The sequence below is a fragment of the Fukomys damarensis genome, unplaced genomic scaffold (assembly GCF_012274545.1).
Source record: "Fukomys damarensis isolate Sample0158 unplaced genomic scaffold, DMR_v1.0_HiC HiC_scaffold_37, whole genome shotgun sequence".
NCBI lineage: Eukaryota > Metazoa > Chordata > Mammalia > Rodentia > Bathyergidae > Fukomys > Fukomys damarensis.
This window is the reverse complement of record NW_022900949.1, coordinates 42,810,914-42,832,929: the sequence shown is the minus strand read 5'-3', so window position 1 is coordinate 42,832,929 and position 22,016 is coordinate 42,810,914. Positions and strand designations below refer to the sequence as shown.

General features: G+C 34.6%; 1 protein-coding gene across 1 annotated transcript in view; it reads right to left on the bottom strand.

Moving 5' to 3' along the window:
* Nucleotides 1-22,016, bottom strand: part of Dock3 (dedicator of cytokinesis 3) — a 387,335-nt gene that overhangs the window by 153,625 nt on the left and 211,694 nt on the right. Inside the window, exons 11-13 of the mRNA XM_010625591.1 lie at nucleotides 11,419-11,500; nucleotides 6,190-6,250; nucleotides 4,796-4,943 (exon numbers count right to left, since the gene is read on the bottom strand). Coding sequence (XP_010623893.1) covers nucleotides 4,796-4,943; nucleotides 6,190-6,250; nucleotides 11,419-11,500 — 291 coding nt within the window. The remainder of the gene's footprint in view (nucleotides 1-4,795; nucleotides 4,944-6,189; nucleotides 6,251-11,418; nucleotides 11,501-22,016) is intronic.

The following is a 22,016-nucleotide window of genomic DNA, read 5'->3' as shown; positions in this document are numbered from 1 at the left end:
GGCGCAAGTCACAAAGTAAGCATACAAGGATTTCAATAAGTGTGGGCCAGGGATATTTCCTGGAAAGGCTGGGTTAAGACCTTGGCTCCCCATTCAGGTTACTGATACCTATTTAGAATATGAATCACTGCTATTCATCCTCAGGGGAAGGAGGAGGGTGTAGTAGTTTTTCTTCTTTTATAATGTTGGCCCTCAGTGGATATGTCCTGATTATTCTCTGTGTTGGCTCCTTGATTGTCCTCCATGTTGGCTTCTCAAGGGGCAGCCCTATCTAATTGCCTATAAGATGTCTAATTAACTTACCTATCTAAAATGCTGGCTGGCGGGGCTGTGGGGAAAATTAAACCTTTTTCCAGTGTTGGTGGGAGTGTAGACTGGTATAACCACTGTGGAAATCAGTATGGTGATACGTCAAAAGACTAGGATTAGAGGTCCTAATCAATGGGATGTAAGAAAACAGGAACAAACTCAAGAACCTACAACCACCTGATTTTTGACAAAGCAGCCAAAAAATGCTAGAAAAAAGATAGGTTCCTTATAGTGCTGGGAAAACTAGATATCCAAATGCAGAAGACTGAAACTAGATCCTTCTTTCTTTCCTGGTACTAAAATCAAATCAAAATCATCAAAAACTGTGATTTTTAATTGTGATATGTCAACTTGTGTTGGATAAGGTTTTCCTAGCAGATTAGTAAAGTTTTGTGTCTATGGATGACTGACCTATAGTTCAACAAAGTGAGGGAGGAAGACCTATCCTAGATGTGCATATCACAAATCAATAGGCTTGTAGTCTAGATGGAATAAAAAGGAAAGAAGTAAATGCCTTTGGATATTTGTCTCCAGTTTCTTCAGCCTTCCAGACTACCAATCCTAGAAGACTACTAATCCTAGAAACATATCACACTGTTAAAAATAAATTTCACAAACATGCATTTGGAAATCTGTTTGAAAGTCTGTTTTAACATTTTTTAAGTGGAAAAATTATCCTACATTTTAAGTTTATTAGTCTGAAAGAAAAATTTCAAAAACTTATCTTTTCTTTAAACACATCTTTTTTGGCTTTTTAGGGCTGATGTGTGTACAGACAAAGCCCATAAGAGCCAAGAAAACACATGAATCTTATTTTTGGGAAGTGACATATTTGGACTGAAAGCTTGGAATGCAGATTCTTTTACTTTCTGACACAAACTTCCATCGGTGACTCTACAGTAAGCTTGCGATCCTTCTACTGCTACTGGATCTTCTGGCTCCCCAGCATGAAGACAAACATTTTGGATTCCTTTGCCTCTTACCCTGCAAGGGGCCACAGTGGCCCTTCCACTTCTGATCTGGTAAGTCTACCCAAGAAATCCCTTTGTATAATTATATATGTTTTTTATACTGATTTTGTTCCCCTAGTGAATTAGTTAGAACCCTAACTATGACCTAGAATGTAAAACTGAAAACTTTGAAACTTCTGGAGAAAACATAATAGAAACATCTGAAGTCACAGGTACAAAGATTTCCTGGCTAGGACCCCAATAGCACAGTAAATAATACCAAAACTCAACAGATGGTATTACATCAGTTAAAAACCTTCTTTACAGCAAAGAAAATAAACTACAGAATGGGACAAAAGTCTTTGCCAGCCATTCCTCTGATAGATGACTGATTTCTAGAATATAAAATAACTAAAAAAAAAAAAAAAAGCCCAAGAACCAAATCAAAACATGGGCCAATGAACTGAATAAACACTTCTCAAAAGAAGTTCAAATGGCCCACAAGTTTATGAAAACATGTTCAACATTTTTAGTTAGTAGGCAAATACAAATCAAAGCTACACTGAGATTCCTTCTCATCCCAATTTTCGAATGGCTATCAAGAATGTAACTAACAATGAACGAACATAGATTAAACACAATCCTGGCCAGGATGGGGGGGAAAGGAATCCTTCTACATTATTGGTGGGACTGTAAACTCATACAGCCACTATGAAAATCAGTATGAAGATTCCCCAAATGGCAAAAAATAGATATACTATTTGATCCAGATATATATTTTTTCTTTTTATTGAGTTTAGTGGTACATTCTAGGTATACAGTACAGTTGTATTCATTATTGGGATCTTGTACCTTTACATGGCAGGTCTTGGTTCTCATTTTTTCTCCTTGTCCCTGCCCTCCCTTCACCCCCTCCTGTCCTCCTGATTTACAAACACTTTATTTCCATTTTTTCATTTTCTCATATTTTTCTCTTTTCCCTTATTCCCTTTCCCCTACCCTTCCCACTTTCTCTACACCTTTATCCCTTTTCTTCCTATTTCATATTGTTAATTATCTCATTAGGATCTTGTGTACTATTACAGTTTTTCACAACAGAGAAAATATTCGGTATTTACACATATGTGACTTATTTATTTCACTTAGGAGCATATCCTCAAAATGTATCTATTTTCCTATGAATGAATCTAATTTCTCATTCTTTTTGTCTGAGTAGTATTCCATTTTATAGAAAAACCACATCTTCTTTATCCAGTTTCCAACTGATGGACAAATGGGCTGTTTCCAAGTTTTAGCTATTACAAACTGTGCCACTATAAACAAAGGTGCACATATAAGTTGATCCAGATATATTACTCTTTAGTAGATTCCCTAAAGAATTAGAGAGAGCATATTATAGTGATATGGACATACTCATTTTTGTAGCAGCATAATTTACAAAGACTAAGCTGTGAAAATAGACTTCATGCCTTTCAACAGGTGAATGGATAAAGAAAATGTGTTTATAGACATAATGGAGTCTTATTTAGCCTAAAAAAGAACAAAATCATGTCATCTTTAGGAAAATGGAGCTATCACATTAAGTGAAATACACCAGTGTCAAAAAGCATGTTAATCTAAAAATAAATTTAAATAAATGAGAGGTGACAGAAAACTAAAAGGTAGATTTATAGAGATGGAGAAAGGAATTGGGGGAGAGAGAAGAAAAGGAAGAGAGTGGTATCAGGAGTGAAAACAATATAAATATCTTATATACATCTACCAAAATGAATACCAAAATACCCAAATGAATCTCTCATTTTTCTGATATTACTGATATGTACCAAGAAAAAAACGACTAACCCTAGAAAAATCCCATTTTTTACAAAATAAATTTCACAAACATGCATTTGGAAGCCTGTTTGAAAGTTGGTTTTAACATTTTCAAGTGAAAATATTATCCTACATTTTTAAGCCTGTTTGTCTTTGAAAAGAAAATTTTCAAAACCTATCTTTTTTGTAAACACATCTTTTTTGGCCTTGTAGAACTAATGTATTAGACATAGCCGATAGGAAAGAGCTAAGAAAATACTATACGTGAATCTTATTTCTTGCAAAGTGACACATGTCATTTCTTCTTATTTCTTGCAAAGTGAAAGCTATTGCTTTTGAAGCAATTAGGCAAATTAACTCTGACAGCATTATTTTGGGAAGACTGCTGTGCAAGCCCCCATCTGCACTGAGAATTTGTACTTAAGCAAAGAACAGCTGATACATGCAAAAATATATAATTCCAGAGTGGTACCCATAAATTCCTTGACCTTGGAAGGGATCCACTGGAATGAGATGATAATAACGAGGAGTTTGGACTTCTGTTTAGTACTTTTCAAAAGGAAGAAATTATATTAAAAGAGTAGGCTCTATGGCTCACAGTGAACAAACTTGGTGTATGAAGAAAGTTGGGGACTGTTAAATAGAAAGATAAAATGGCCAAATTTTTCCTTGTAAGTTACTATTTCAAAAGAAGATCTTTATCCCATAAGATATACAACTCCAAACAATAGCGCGGAAGTAAAAATAGGCAGTGAAGATATCTGGGCTTACCTTTTGAAATTAATCAGATGAAGTTGATTATATACACCCCAAATTAAGTGTAATTGTGAATTAAGTTTAAAGTCTGAGTCAGGTAGAACAGATAATGCAGAAAAATCTCCATATAACATTTATGTTAAAGATACAGTAACATGATAATGGACAGTTTTTTACTTAATTTGGAAAAATAATATTAGGTTAAAACAAAAGAAAACAGAATTTTTAAAAATTCTCAAATATTTTTGTCCTAAAAACTCACTAAATTCACCACTGTTGATTTATCACTACTATTTGTAAATAAGTCTCTATAAGCAAAGACAGATCATATCCCTGAATTGTTTCTTTTTAAAAATTGTATTTTCTCTATTGTTTAACAATAGTCATGAAGAAATGGGCTGTTTTTAAAAAGACTAACATATTACTAATGCCACTCCTGGTTGGATGTGACTTAGGAATCTGTAGTAGCAGAAGAATGAGATCTTGGCTCCTTGGAAAAAAACTGGCTTGTCTTCAAAAACAAGGCAACCTGAGTCATGATGATTCTTTGATGCAATTTCCATTGCTGGCTAGTCAGTTACAGTAACTGGGAGACAAGTATTAGACACAGAAGACCTATGGCCAAGATACATAAGAAATAGATTTTCTGCAAATATATAATAAGGTTGGTTCATTCTGGAGAAGAAATAAATATTCTGGAGAGGACAGAAGTATGTACTACAGACTTTCACTTCAGGTTAGAAGGTTCCAAATTTAGCTATTTCAAAATCACTTAAGAAAATTATTAAAAATAAAGATGCCTGAGCCCTACCTCAAAGCTTTGCTCAAATTTTCTGCATTTTCCAAACATTTCTTATTTTATATCTTGTTGATTTGGTGTCTACAAGGCTTGAAGCTGCTGCTCTCACAGGAGTTCTGGGATTATTTTTTACTGCAAATTACTAACATTCCCGAAGTCCATTACTCACGTGTAAACCTTAAGAACAAAATCTTTTTCTTCTTTTAATTCAGTGAGTGACTGCAGGACATCCAAAATGCTTAGTACTGCACAGCCATATGGTCGTCTGTAATGCAGGTGTGCAGGACCTTTCTTGGAGTCATTCAGGAGCATCCGCCCTTGAACACAGCAGAAAATACCAGTCAGACTGAGAACTCCAAGTTTCTCTCCAGCATCTCCTGATTTTGCTACAGAAACCTAAGAGATTCTCTAAGTTACAGGACTAAACAGCTCATGGGAGTCATCCAGGAATATTTATGCAGAAGAACACCAAAAAGCATAGGTCAAGGCTCCTCTGTACCACATTCAGTCAACCATCCTTTATCACCTATTTCTAAACCAGTATCAACAGTCCATTTACAAATCAGGATAAAAAGAAGATAATGAGAATACTAATTAGGATAAAAAAGTAACTTTATGGATTTTTTGGAAAAAATCATACTCACAGATTTAAACTTGACAGTTATATTAAGCATAGCAAGTTCAGTATTTTTAGTGGCTGGGTAAAATCTATAATAGATAAGGAAAATACTGTATTCTTCCAACCAAATTCTGCAGCCAAAGGTATTCCAAGAACCACTAAAGGAATGAAAGCGGTCTCAGGAAGTGAATGAATGGGTACTCGCTTTTCCTGTTTACCAAGCTTGTATCAACAGAGGCAAGAGAACTTGCAAATGCTGGGACCTCAACAAATGCTTTTTAAGTACAGCAAAAGTAATTGTTTTACTGGTAAGGGATTAAAAATATTCTTTGACAAAAATGTACATGATATGCGATAACTCAAGTTATGAAAGAAAACCTGGCCATTCACAGCCCTAGAAGTTAGATCCTAAAGTTAAAATAAAGCTGGACAAACCAATAGAACAACAGTGAAAATAACTTTTTTTCGTATCATTTGGGATCCAAATGAGATGCTATCCACTTATGCAGAGATGACAATAACTAATTTGTGAGAAACAGCACAGAAACTTAATTTTAGACATAAACTACTGAAAAGGGCATGTGCTACTTGCTATATTGGCAACAGGCAATGTGCTGTAAGATCTCTCAGGGGAAGGAAGTTACAGAGGCAGGCCACTGTGATTTAGAAAATCTCTAAAAGCAAACCACTTAAGTTTGGCTCCTAAAACAAACAAAAAGCAGAAGTTTTCAAGTAAAATAATAAAATTCATTCATAATCCCAGCTTAAGGTAGCACTCCAAAAAAAAAGCTAGATCCTAATCCTGAGACTGGAAACAACAACAACAACAACAACAACAACAACAACAACAAAGATCTGGGAAGAAAACAAAACACAGGCACAAGAGATACTTATCCCAGATGGGCCAGTCTTAGTCATGTGAATGGATAAAGGTGGAACAGTACCTATTCGGATCACATGGGCAACTATATATAAATCCCTCTTCATGTCTTTGCTGCTCAGATCCTAAGAAAAAAAAAAGAATAAAGTAAATTCAGACAAAGACACATAGAAAATAACTTAATTTTGAAGTGCACAATGGTTGGTTTGTAGTATATACTATAGTTCGGAGGGAGATCACTGTATACAACAGCTTTTAGTGTTTGTAACTTTTATTCAATGAAAGTCTGGATATTATATGTCTTTGGAAGTTTATTTTAATGGCAGTATTTTTCCAGCTATATTTAGACCAAATCCAATATCTACAGAAGTCTTCACATTAGAATTCTTTATGATATTACCTTAACATATGTTTATCCTATCATTATATAAAATATTTTATAACAAAATAAATGTTCAATTCAGAAAAAAGAGAAAACACCACAAGTGCATTAATGACAGAAACAGTAAAAGTTTTTTCAATACTAATTTTCATTTATTCTACTGTCCACAAATGACTATTACACACTAGGTATGTTCCATTTATGAGAGATTAATTTGGTCTTAGTGAAACCTTGATAATTATATCTACATTTCTAAATTTAGGCATTTATCATTTGTACTAACTTATAAAGTTTTAAACAACTTTATTAGAAAAATTTAGAAGCCTCATTTAAATAAGCAAATCTGATACAGAATCTGAAAAATTTAAAACAAAGAGTTACAAAAATAATTTTTATAAATAAGTATTTATTTGTAATAAAATAAATGTTTGGCTGGGTATGGCGGAGCACGCCTGTAATCCCAACCTCTCAGTAGGCTAATACAGAAGGATTGCGAGTCTGAGGACAGCATGGGCAATAGAGTAAGACTCTGTCTCAAAAAAATAAAACAAAATGTTTACTTATATTTTACTTAGTGTTTTACAATTGAAGTAATAAGATTTTCTTTAATGTATATTGTTTCAGATTGTTTTACCAGGTCATTAACTTGCTGCTCACTCCCAGCCATTACTATAATCCAGTGACTACTGATGGGGTAACCTTTGTCCTTAATGGGGCAGGCTCTCATGATTTCCCTTTTGCCTCTACAAAAGGGGTCTTTAGTTCCATTTCTTTTCATCTTTCATCTTTTGGTTGATCCCAGATGCTTATCTATCTTCTATAAAGTAGGAAAAAGGGCAGTCATAGTTTGGAGTGTAAAACACAAGGAAATACTTTCAGTATGCTGTGCTTTGCTTGCCTCATCCTTATTCCTGTCTTGCCCTGTTAAATGACTCTGAACACACAAAAGAAAAGGAGACTGTATAAATGGTGAAACTAAAGCTTTCAGAGTCTACATAGTAATAATATTTTCCAAAGCTCTTAACATAATAAAATATGCTTACAATGAATTAAGTTTTGGGATTATAATAAGTTCTGGGAACATAACATAATTGGTATCTTTAGAATCACAAAGATATATTTTTACATGAAAGCTGTCTTTATATATTGCAAAAAAGATGTTTTGGGATGCATTTTACTAATTACTTGTATTTAAAAATAGAATCTAAAATTATATTCTTAAGCTAACACCCTTCATATTACTAAGATAGTTACTAAATAGGAATAGAAATTGAAAAATAGGTTACCATTTTTATGCATTTTTAGATTTAAAATATATCTATTATTGAAGGATATAGAAAGACTTGATATATTTCAAAATAAAATGGTTCCTTTTACATAGCCTAGACTATATTAGTCCAAACTATTAGATGACTAATAAAATGATCTTCAATAGACCTACACAATTCAAACCAGCTACTAAAGATTACCAAATATTAGTCGGATAGGTTGCAAACAAGAACACTGAACTGTTAACTTGACTCTGGGAGAGTGAACAAAAAGATGAAAACTTAAGTATAATTTATGCTATTTTCCAAGTGGCTAAGTAGGTACTCCTTTTGGCTGTCTTATCTTTATCTTGTACATGGTACTTAGAATTCTCAGCAGTATTTACTTAAAAATCAGTAAAAGTAAGACCACAATAATTAGTGCAAGAAAAAAATTTTAAGTAAAATTATTTGTGGGTTCCACATAATTTCAATGTAAATATTTTATTAAATGTAAGTGCATGGTTAAGCACAGGTAACACAGAGTTATCAAACATACACTTTTCAAGACTAAGCACTGTGTGGCTGTTCAGATTAAAACACAAGAATTTGTAAAACCAAGATAGGAAGAGGATGGTGCAGGCACCATTCATCTACTGAGCAGATTTTTTCACCGGGCCAAACCTTCCAATTGTACCTACCAAGGAAACTGAAAACCAGCTACACAGTGGGAAGAGAGTGAGTGAGGGCAGTGATTCAGGGCCTCCATCTTAGTCATTGATACTCAATTTGAAAGACAGGAAAGCTCATATACTTTCCTATTCCTGGGCTATATTTTTCCATCAGGATAATGGGATTTATAAATATAAAATAAAGCAAATTTATTCATACTTAAGCTTCATAAAAAGAGAAATATTTTAATATATGATATCATTACAGGAATAAGTTAGGTTCTAAACCCTAAGAAATTACTACTTAAAATCCTTTTGGGATGTGGAAGAACATATTATGTATAACATAACACAGGGAAAATAGTACAAGTTCATTCTCCGAGTTTGTCACTCAAACATAGTAGCAAGTAGATAATATTTACTTTTTTATGTTAACAAATCATTATTTAAAATCTTTGTATGTGCCAAATATTGTGTGTGAGGTGCTGAATATCTAGTATTGAGTAAATAGACACAAGGTATACTCTCACTCATACAGCCATTGTTTATCATGAAAGTTAGCAAAATCTTCAATATATTAGACTTCACTTTAAGTATGAAATGCTTCCTTCTTGGATACAATTTTTTCTTCACAGGAAACCCTAAAATCTAACAAGATTAGAAAAAAAAATGCTTCAAAGAGAACAGAGTTGTGCCATGGATAGATAATGTGACTACAATGTAACTCTGAAGTTTGCTCAGTAACTGCAAACTGCTCAGTTTGGTCACCTTTTCTTGATGCTAAGGTAACCTAGCAGGTTGGTATCAATCACAATTGTGGCTGAATTTTCTTGTATTTACTCTGAGTCTTTCAAGCACGTATTCCAATCTGGAAAACTCCTTTAGCACTCAGGAGTAATTTAGATAATAAAGAAACAGTTCCCATTAAAATTATTATTTCAGGTACTGGCTACGGCAATCTTGTTCAGAAATCTCATGTGTAAAGTTCCTCAAATTATGGTTGGGCTTTCCTAAAAATTCAGGACTGTACTACAAAGGGAAATGTGGAAGTAGTGTATTTAGTGGCTTTGAACCTTCTCATTGTGGCAGATCATGAGCAGATCATGAGTACTATGTGCATCTTTGATTTACAAAGTTGGACCTATAGCTTTGGCCTCTGGGCTTATATGGATAAATAAAATGCTACTTGAAATGTTTGGCTTACTGTAATTACATTTAAATATCATAATTATATTCATTTTTCAATATACAAGCACTGTATTGATCATACTTAGGAATTTAAAAACAGTACATCTGCACAGCTCTGTTTCCATGCATCAACAATTTATCTTGCTGTTTACCAGATAATATTAGAGAATTAGGATGTAGTAAAACCCTCTAAGTTTATTGAAACATTCTACACAAACATGTCTCATCTCTTTTCAATGCCTTTTTCAGAAAGGTCTTAGTGGTTACTTCAGCCAGGCACCCTCATGTCAGAAGCTGTCATTCAATAGTTTAACCTAAATTCCATAAACTACAATGTGGATTCTTTCCTTTGTTCTCTTTCCAGGGAAGAGAAAGCATCAATTCCCCCAGATTAAACCATCTTCACAAGTCTGCTTTTCCTGCTTTTTCTTCTTGTATTATCTCCTAAGCTTTGAATTCTAAGCTCAAAAATGGACAAAATATTATTTCAGTTTAGCTGAATTTATAAATCTTTCGGTATATCTGAAATATTTTCAATAAGAGCTATTCCTTATGAAAGTAATTTTTGATTGTTCAACATCATCATTTGACACTGAAAGAATAAGTTGTAGTAAATGAACTGAAGTTAGGTGACAAATGCAATTTTATAGCTTTCAAAGAAAGTGACAGAATAGATCATCAGATAAATACTATTTGCACTTAAGAGGCACAATGTAAGCTTTAAGATATATATCTCCTATCAATCATACACCATAAACAAGGTCAGTGACATTGTCAGGATATCACATCTTCTTGAACTCAAGGAGTTTTGAGGTATCTCAGTATCACTAAAACAGATAAAAGAATCTACAGTAGTCAAAACTGGTTTAAAATCATGACAGTCTTTCTTTCCTTTTTTTTTTTTTAGGTATACACGGCCATAAAAATTATGATGTATATGTCTTTCTTTTCTTAAGCAAAAAAAAAAAAAAAAAGTAAGTAAAGTTGGATAGTTATTTAACTGGGTCAAAACAAACAAACAACAACTAACCAGAACTTACTTGGAGACTATACATGGCAATGCAGTATTGTGAGATTTAGCACAAGGCTTGTCTGAGTTATGGCTCCATGATTGCAGAGACCAGGAACAACAACATGGGTAATCAGAAAAACAACCCCCCCAAAAACAAAACAAAACAAAACAAAAACCTAAAGCATAGATCACAGAAGAAAAAGATCCTCCATCTGGTATTTGGAAGTGGGATACTTAGTTTGTCTCCCTTTATATGAACTTACTACCAGACTTCTAAGCTATAAATTTGATGGATGCCCTTAAGAGAAACTATAATTATACATTGGAGAAACACCCAGTGGCCTTGGCTAATAGTAAGACAGACTTTTCTATAAGTCTAATTTTGCCAGTAAGTTGAATTTTGTGTGAAACAGCTTAGGTACTTCATATTTCTTTAATAAAAATTCAGTTAAAAACCATAACTAATTTAAATTCTCTATAAATATTTCATTAAAACTTGATAGAAGCTGGGCGTGGTGGCACACACCTGTAATCCCAGCACTTGTAAGGCTGAAGCAGGAGGATCACTGTCAGTTTGAGACCAGCCTGGAATACATACTGAGTTCCAGGTCAGTCTCAACTACATAGTGAGATCCTGTCTCAAAAAAACAAAACAATGTGTGTGTGTGTGTGTGTGTGTGTGTGTGTGTGTGTGTGTGTGTGACGGGGGTGTTTCCAAAGTGATTCCATCTACATAGCATAGGCCACTGGACAAAGTGAGTAACAAAAAAGGAAAAAGAAAATTTACACATACTGTAAAAAGGGCACACATTCGTTCTATCTTCTCTGGGTTCCTGGGCCCACCACTCTTGTTCAATCGCACCAGAAACCGCTCACTGTAATGCAGGAAAGAGAGAGAAAGAGAAACTTCAGAAACTACACATTCTAGAACAAAAGGAAATATACAGAAAAATCCCAAACACATAATAGCTTATAATGATAGGTAAGGTCCAGAATGCATGTCTACTGGCAGGATACCTTGTTTTTTGTTCCAAATGACACACTATGGACATGCCAAACTGTGTGACAGGTGTTGCTGTTTACCTGTCAGCTGTTGCTGTGTGCTTCTCTCCAAAATTGTGTGTTTCCTAAGACACCAGTGATGACTATCTTTTATTTCTCCCACATCCCCACAAAGCATTTGATATGATGCTAAACTCATTAACAAGAGTGGGCATTTTTTATATGAGCAATTAGATCAACATAAAAATATTCACTTACTAAAGCTGAAAGAATCTCTATTACCTAATTTACATCTTCCTTTATATAACACTGGGGAATCATTTAGGGCTAAGAAAAAACATTACAGGGGCTTATAACGACTTGAGTGGAATTAAAAAAATGATATATCACAGCTAAAGCTGCAAAGAGAACTTAACAGAGTTTATAAATATTTTATTTCTCAGATAATGTAGGTAATTTTTGAACAAAATTATTAAAGGATTAAGAAATCTTAGAAACAGTGTTGGTACCATTTGGAGAAATATCTCCTTGATCTTTCATCTCCTTCCTGTCCCTACCCAAAATTTCATTCACATCTCTTCATCCTAAGGCTCCTTACTAATTGTAACAAGAACACTGAATCCTGGGTGAAGACAAAGTTTGTAATTCTAAAAGAAACTTGCTTCCCTGAATCCTCAATCATATACATTGAATATATGTGATATCACTAAAAAGACTGGTATTAAAATATTGTATTAGAATTATAGTATCTACTACACAGCTTGATTACTTTCTTCAAGTATTCTTTTGTTTATTTAATTGATAAATACATATTGAGTTCTGTGTGATAAACATGGAAATATAAACATGAATAAAATATAAACAAGACACCTTTTATTCACAGGGCTTATGGTCCCGGTAGGCAGTAAGCCATGCAGATATGTAAGACATGCAGATATGAATCTCAAAATATGTGGGCCATATAAATTTGAAATTCTTTATTCAGGGGAGAGGATGGGAATAAGCAAGGAATGTGTTCACAAAAAGATAAAAAGAGCATGGTCAGCATCCTTAGGGCACTGACATTTAAGAAATGTGCAAAAGAACTAGAAAAGTAGACAATCAGGAACAAAGAGAAGAACAGAAGAAAAATAAGAAGGATATTGCTCTGCTCCTTTAGTTAAGAAAAGCAGGATGTCAAAGAGGAGGGAGTGGTCAACAAGGTCCAAAACCACTGAGAGTCACATCAGATAAGAATGAAGTTGTGCTCACTACATGTTAGAACAGTGATCATTGATAAAATAATTCAGCATGAACTATTTTAATGGAATGGAAGAGAAAGACACTAATGGGAGAAGTACAAAATGAGGAAGCAGAGTGAGTCTATCAGTTTAAAGAACAGCTGTGAAACAGTAGAAGGTGCTGCACCTTTAGTTAATAGGAATATGGAGAAGGTTCTTGTTAAATGACAGGATAAATAGCATATCTTTAGTCAACTAAAGATCAATAAAGGTATCAAGGTAATTCAATGAGAGAAACATAGTATTTCAATAAATAGTACTAAAAAATCCATATGAAAAAAACTGACCCATGACCTTTCCACAAAAAGTTAACTTGAATGAATGAGGACTTAAATCTAAAACTAAGACTATAAAATAATGAGAAACTACAGGAGAAAAATGAAGTAACTTGGATATAGTGTTCATATTTGTGTTTTCATTTTTAGTATACAGTAGAAAAATCTTTGTGGCCTGCCATTACTAACCAAATATAAGTTATAAAAAAGTAACACTGATCTTCACCAGAATCAGAACCATCTCCACTTGGAAAGACACTGCTAGAAACATGAAATGACTGGGATAAAATATTTAGAAAATATTTATCTAAAAAGTTGTATTGATTGATAATATATAAATAATTAAACTCAATAATATGAAACAATTCAATTAAAATGGGAAGAAGATTTGAATAGACCATTCACCAAAGAACTACTGGGATAGAAAATCAGCAGAACACATTATTGTCATTAGAGAAATGCAAACTAAATACACAGGGAGATAACATTACACACCTACTAGAACAACTAAAATTAAAGACTGAATATACCAAGGTTTGATGAGAGTGTAAAGCAACTAGAATACTCTTTAAACTTTTGGTGGGAGTGCAAAATGATATAGCTATTTTGGAAAACAGTTTGACAGTTTCTTATTGAACATATACTTAATAAATGACCCAGTAATTTATTTGTAGGAATTTGTAGGAGAAATGAAAACATATATCCATGTAAAGATCTGTATGTAAATGTTTATAGCAGCTTTATTCATAATAGCCCAAATTATAAACAACCCAGATGTCCTTCAAATGATAAATAAATAACCCATATAATGAAATACCATTTCACAATAAAAACAACAAACTACTGAGATATGTAGTATGAATTAATCTCAAAAGCATTATGCTAAATGAAAGCAGCTAGTCACAAAAAACTTTTTCAATATTTCTTCTTTTATATTACATTCTGGAAAAGGCAAAACTATAGAAAGTAAGATCAGATCAAGATTTGCCAGAGTTGAAGGGGGATGGGGAACTTTCAGGGGGTGATAAAATGTATTTCTTAACTATGACCATTGTTTCACAACTACATAGGTTTGTCAGAACTCACTGAATTGTGCAAGGAAGGAGTTTTACTTCACTATGTATAAATTACATTCAATAGGCCCGACTTCCAAAAAAATTCAATACATATAAAAACATTTACATGTGGTCACACAAAAATATTTGTACATGCACATACAGCAGCATTATTAATAGCTATTAGGTGAAAACAATAAAAATATCTTTCAATGAGTGGACGAATAAATAAAATGTGGTTAGGTATATTCATACAATAAAACATTATTCCATCATAAAAGGAGCAAAATACTGTTACTTGTAACATGAATGAGGCTTGAAAAAATGTGTGAGATAAGCTAGTTACAAAAGCCACATATTGCATGATTCAATTTTTATGAAACATCCACAATAGGAAATCTATAGAAACTGAACATAGCTCAGTGTTTGCCTAGGCCTAGAGGCTTGAGGGAAATGGGATGACTATTAAAGGCTTTGGGATTTCTTTCAGGGTGAAAAAAATGTTCTAAAATCAATTACAATCCAGTAATGGCTGCTCTACACTGCAAGATACAAAATTGTATCCTTTGAATGGGTAAACTCTATGCTATGTGAATTATATACCTCACAAAGCTGTTACAAAAACAACAATAAACCTTTTCATGTCTTAGTCTCATTCTTTAATCACATGCAAACTTTCCTCCAAGTTGCAAGGCCTTGTATAGAACACTTTGCTTAATTTTCCAGCGGTATCTCATCTCATACAACCACTTTTTGCTTACTACTTTCCACACAAACACAACGGTCTCCTAGATACCAGAATATTGAACATGACGAGCTCGTTCTTGCTTTAGGATCTATGTATGTGCTATTATCTCTCTCCCTCTCTCTCTCTGTCTGTGGTACCAGGGATTGAACTCTGGTTCTTGCACTTGTGAGGCAGGTGGCAGCACCACTGAGCTAAATGCCCACCCTCCCCCCTTTTTTTGTTTTTTTTGAGACAAGGTCTCATTATGTAGTTGAGACTGACCTGAAACTCACTATGTAGCTCAGGCTGGTCTCGAACTCACAGCGATCCTCCTGCCTCAGCCTCCCAAGTGCTGGGATTATCTCTTTTTTAAAAATTAGTACATGCAGAAGAGACCCAGAATAACAAAAGCAATCCTGGGCAACAAAAGCAAAGGATTTTGCACAAGCTATTTTCTTTATCTTTCCCTTACAGAAGAATAAGCTTTCTAAGGGAAGGAATATTTGTCTACTGGTATATTTTAGCACTTCCAAGAGCCTGAACCTATAAAAGATGCTCAATGTACGTTAAAAAACCAAGGTGGAAATTTCCTAAAGGTTTCCATAAACAGGATGGATAACATTTCTTTAAAATTTTTATTTATTATAAGTATGTACAGGATACAGTGTGATAACTAGATATGTATATACAATATGTAATCAGGGTAATTAGAATTTCAATCTACTTAAATATTTATAATTTGTTGGTGTTGTATACATTTATCTACTTGCTAAAGCAGTTGTTCTATCTTAATTTGTATACCATATATAAAACAATTACCCAACCAGCTGTTAACTTGATAATAATCTTCATGGATATATGAACACAAAAGTTATTTCAGGTAGCTTATTACTTTTTAAGAGATTAGCATGACTTCTACACTCTTATTTGGGAGGAATACATACAATTGCTCTTACCATCACACTACCAATCTCTGTGACTCTCTTCAGTGCAGGTATCTACCAAGAAGGATTCCATTTGGAGCTACTCACAGAGAAGGGTACTATTTGGAAAGGTTATACAAAGCTCCAGTACAAGAATAAAGGGTAGATAAGGAAAATACCTAGGTGAAAAAGGTTGCTGGCCATATCAGAAATAGGGAAATGTCTCTCTTAACAGTGAAAGGAAGCTGCTAAGTAAGGGTAGCTCTTATGAATGCCATCTGAGTTTCATATTTCTTAGAGCCTTTCATCCTTCTGATTTCACATGATATGACTGACAATTTGTAACATTCAAAATAAATTTTTTTTCACTTCTGAGGACTTCAGACATACATCTAATTATTCCGTTTTGCTACTGTTTTCCATTAATGTTTAAATTATTTGAAAATGAATACCTATCCAATGTTCCCATGATTTTGCAGCTTATCTGCAAAAGAAGTTGTGAAATGCTGTGGAAAAATACTGAAGTAAACCAGGTTTCTATCCTGCAAGACTTCGCAAGAGACTTAACATGTTACATGTTTTACATTTCAACTGCATTGGTGATTATTTGATTCCACAACTCACTTCTGTGTACAGCAACACAATCCAAAGGATCACAGAGTTTGTCAATCCAAATTTATTTTTTAATTAGTACTGTAGCAACTACTTATACTCCTCAAAGGTATAAAAGGAACTATACACAAAAGTTAAATTTACTTCAGAGATTTTACAAAGGCCCATACCTCCATATGAGTACAAAAGGTCCATTTTTTCTTTTAAATAATACGGATGATAAATCCTCTTTCTAACTCACTGTTTGGTCTCTTTCAAGAGAAAAAGAGACGATTAATACTTTCTCTTCAGTAAGCTGTGTTATAAGAGAACTACTCTACATTTAGTTGTAATTATAATGATAAACTATAAATATACAGTATATAAAATTACATTAATTTTGTATTATTAAGGAAGTTCTTACAAATGAATTCCATTCTTTGAATCTGCGGCAAGTCTAATAGAGTTTAAATTTTAAGATCATTTGCTTTGTTTGCTTTTTGAGACAGGGTCTCACCATATAGTTCAGGCTGGTCTTGAACTCACTATGTAACCCAAGCTGGCCTTAAACTCACAGGGATCCTCCTGCCTAAATCTCTCAAGCGCTGGAATTACAGGTATGTGTCACTATGCCTGGCTAAAATCATTTACTTTTATAAGCATTATAAACACTGGGTGGCACTGTGTTTCATATACATCTCTACTGGTGGCAGTTCATGTGTCTCTTCAGGGAATGTCTGGTGACTGACAATGAAGTGGCAGCCTATGTCAGGCACTGAGACGAAGGCAGAGTCTTTTATCCTCATGGACAATCTTTTCTGAAGATTGTTTTGGAAATAAAGACAACTTCCTCAAATAAAATCAGAGAAATTCCCAACTCTTTCAATTTAATTTTTATGTTTCTCATTTGGTCCTTCTTGGAGATGGATGCCAATTTCTTAGCATCTCTCTCGTGATAACCAAGTGTTTGAAAACAGGCAAGTAGCCCCAAGACTATACTTCACTACAATCCAACAGATTAAGAAATCTCTAACATCCCCTCACAGATTCATTTTCTAGGTTAGATGACTTAGCTTTATTTTACAAGATCTTCAGGTTTTCCCATTTCATTTTAAGGAACAGAGAGCAAAGATGCACAAAGGGGTTTCAAAAAGGCAAACCAGGGTCCAGTGATAGAGTTTCCAAATTTATTTTTAGTATCAATTTTTCACCTTTTCAACAAAACCTTACTCTGTTCATCAACATACAAAAAAAAAAAATTAAAAAGCACAGTTACTTTGGTTGAATCAGAGTGGAGCCAATGGGAGTGGAAGGAATTCTCTCTAGAGAATATGGTAGTAGGCCTCTACCCTACTACCTGTGCCTTAAGACATTTCAGGGTTCCAAGGAATATTTCTGTAGCTACTGATAAAATGCAAAGGCTCTTTTAGCCATCCTCTCTCACTTTTATTCTTTCAAAAACATTCACTAATTCCTATCATTTTTCAGAAACTGGGTCTGTACTAAGGATATAGAAATTAAACAATCTGTATCATCTAGGTTCTAAATCTAGTGAGAAAGAGATGCAAAGAAACCAAAAATTGCAAGACACTGTAAAAATTCTGTAACAGTATGGAATGGAGCTGACAAACTATTGGGAAGAAAGTAGGCTGCCTCAAAGAGGCAATGAAACAGGCTCTGGAAAGATTTTTCGGCTTCTGCTGTTTGTTGAGGGGCAGAGATACAAGAATAGGGCTCTGGGAGTAAAAAAAATGCCAAGAAGTATGATGCTGCTTGTGACATGGGGTCACTCAGGGTTGAGTTCAGGAGATGCTGGAGAGCTGGAGGTATCATAGAACAATAAGGAATTATATGAGGGTTCTGCATACTTATCTACTTGTTTAAAAATGTAGATTTTTGGGGGCACTTCCTTAGATATTTGGATATCTAAAAGAGGAGTACTGGAGGGAGCACAGGAATCTGTACTTTTGAAAGCAATTTCAATTTGTGTTAGGCTCAGCAATTTTTAGAAAAACCACTGTGGGTCTTTGAGAGGCCCACAAAGTTCAACCTTGAGAAGCAGCATAATCTTATAAATGTTTAGAATCATTTGGACTGCAGCCTAGAAAAGTAGCCCAAGCAAGCGATGATGCATTTTGGGGGACTAAAGAGAGGTAAATGGGCACAAGATATATTTAAGAGACAGAGATGATCAGATTTAGTTGTTTACTGGATGTGGTAATGTCAATAGAGAAGATTCAAAAAGAAGGAAGACAGAAAGTTCAAGAGGGCATGCTGAATTTGAGGTCTCTGTGGAATACATAAGTGAAGAGAAAGTCCAAGTGTGAAGCTCATAGAAAAGATGTGAATGGGACTCTACTATTCATCAGCTTGCTATAGGAAAAGCAACAACAGCCATTTAATGGGTGTCTTTTGTATACTAGGCATTAAGTATTTCTATTTGCTTAATTGCATTTAATCTTCACAACAGTTACTTTACCTCTAAAGAAACTGAGAAATAACAGAGGTATCAAGATGAGAAAGCAGAAAGTGGTAAAGATAGATTTCAAAATATGGATCTGTTTGACTTCAAAGCCACGCCTTATTTGTTATTTCATCTTATGAAATAAACACTAGAAAAAAGTGTTAGGGGGAGGTTCCATGGGCTAATATACTTAGGAAAATCTACAAGTCAAACTTTTCTCTGGAGATACACAGGGAGCATCATGTCCCACAGGCTCTTAGATATGTTGCAAGAAGGATACTTTCTAGCCCCAGCATCTGCATAACCCAAATGAGGCACCATAATTCTTCTGAGTCTATGCCAAGCTTCTGCTCCAACTCTTCTGGTGGCACCTAGTATGTGGGAAGTGCATGAGATACCCACTAAGAGGACTGAGATGGTGATGGCAGCAATGATTTGCCTGATTTGGAACAGAGATTCCTAATGATAAACAAGCCCAGAAAACAGAGTATTTTCATTTTTTTCTAAAGCAAGAGACACATGAGTACTACACTCTTGTCACATATTCTCAAATAGTTATAGTAGCACTTTTATAATTCCAAAGTTCCTTTGGGTCTTCAAAAAATCATGCACTTACTAGAGGCCAGAAATACAGAATAAAATAAGAGCTGCCCCAACCCTGAAAAAATCATATTCTGGTTGCAGCATCACTTGATTTGCATTTATTGGTTACCATATTAATGAGTATAATGATTTGAAGGTCTTTTGAGAGGACTAAGATAAAACTAGCTCTACTAGAGGTGAGGGGACTTCACAAATGTGAGACAGTTATAGCTGATTCTGAAGGATAATTTGGATATTAAAAGAGAAAAAATATTCCAGATCATGAGAATTATATGAACAAAAACTCACACAGGATGCTTAACTGTTTAAACATGATTTATAGAAAAACCACATATTATTTATCCAGTTTCCAACTGATGGGCAAATGGGATGTTTCCAAGTTTTAGCTATTACAAACTGTGGCGCCATAAACACAGGTGCACATATATCTGTGTGATATGATTCTTTTAATTCTTTTGGAAAGATACCCAGCAGAGGGATGGCTGGGTCAAATGGAACCTCCAGTCCAAGCTCTTTGAGGTATCTCCATATTGATTTCCATAGTGGTTGCACCAGTCTGCACTCCCACCAACAATGGAGAAGGGTTCCTTTCTCCCCACAACCCCGCCAACATTTGTTACTGTTTGATTTCTTGAAAGCAGCCATTCTTTGTGGGATGAGGTGGCATCTCAATATTGTTTTCATCTGCATCTCTAGAATGACCAGTGATGTGGAACATTTTTTAATATATTTACTTGCTGCTTTTATGTCTGTGTCTGCAAAATGTCTGTTCATTTCGGATGCCCATTTTTGAATCAGGTCTTTATATTTGGGGGAGCTGACTGTTTTGAGTTCTTTATATATTCTAGATAATACTTTGTCTGAGGAGCAGCTGGTAAAAACTTTTTCCCACATTGTAGGTTGTCTCTTAGTTCTGTTGATGGTTTCTTTTGCTGTGCAGAAGCTTTTTAATAAGATGAGATCCCAGTTGTTGATTCTTTGTGCTAGTTCCCGTGCTACTGAGGATTTGTTCATAAAATCTTTTCCTATGCCAATGTCTTCAAATGTTCTGCCTAACTTATCTTCCAGCAAGTTTAGTGTTTCTGTTTTAATATTTAGATCTTTAATCCACTTGGATTTTAATTTAGTGCATGGTGAAAGATAAAGGTCTAGTTTTAATCTTTGGCGGGTTGATATCCAGTTTTTCCAACACCATTTATTAAAGAGGCTATCTTTCCTCCACTGAGGATGGTCAGCTCATTTGTCAAAGATGACGTAGCTGAGTATGTCTGGATTTGTTTTCATGTCTTCCAATCTGTTCCACTAATCCTCAGATCTGTTTCTTTGCCAGTACCATGCTGTCTTTTTTTTGGTGGGGGGGTACCGGGGATTGAAGTCGGGTCCTTGTGCTTGCAAGGCAGACAGCAGAACCACTGAGCTAAATCCCCGGCCTACCATGCTGTTTTTATCACAGTGATCTTGCTCCTTTCCCCTTTCACTGTAGATGTACAGTGACATTAATAATCTTTTGTCCTGTAATTTCCATTTCTTTGTTCCTTTTGTTCTTTTTCTTTCCTTTTACTGAGTTTATTGGCACCTTTTAGGTATACAGTACAGTTATATTCATTATTGGGATCTTGTACCTTTACATGACAGGTGGTCTTGGTTCTTATTTTTTCCCCTTGTCCCTGCCCTCCCTTCACCCTCTCCTCCCCTCCCCATTTACAAACACTTTATTTCCATTTTTTTCATTTTCTAATATTTTTTCCCTTATTACCTTTCCCCTACCCTTCCCACTTTCCCTACACCTTTAGCGCCTTTCTTCCCATTTCACAATGTCAGTTATCTCATTAGGATCTTATGTACTATTACAGTTTATTCACACCAGAGAAACTATTCGGTTTTTACACATGTATGCATTTTGTTCTTTTCAATTTAACTCCTTTATTCCCATTACTCAGTACTGAAATTTTTCTCTGGCATGAAATAACATGCATGCATGCACACGTGCGCACACACACACACACACACACACACACACAGAGGAGGAGGGGAAATGGGAGGAAGAGGAAGGGGGAAGATTAGTTTCATTCATTCTAACTATAGAATTCCTTTAAGAATATAAAACAAGCTCTATAAATCTAATCTATGTTTATTTCCAGAAGGAAAAAGGAGAAGCCAAAACTCGATGTTTCTGTTTTTTCCCTCCAAAAAAAAAAATATAATTAAAGTTATGGATAAGGACTAAAAGGTATAATAGATAATGGGAAATAGGAAGAAAAGGTGCAAAGGGGAAAGGGAAGTGGGAGGGGAGGGGAAAAGAAAGATGGAAATGGGATTAACATGAGAAAAAGAAAAAAAGGAAACAAAGTCTTTGTAGATAGGAAGGGTGCAGGAGTTGAAGGGAAGACAAGGGAATGGGGAAAAATAAGAACCAAGATGGATCATGTAAAGGTGCAAATTTCCAATGATGAATGTCATTACATTGTATA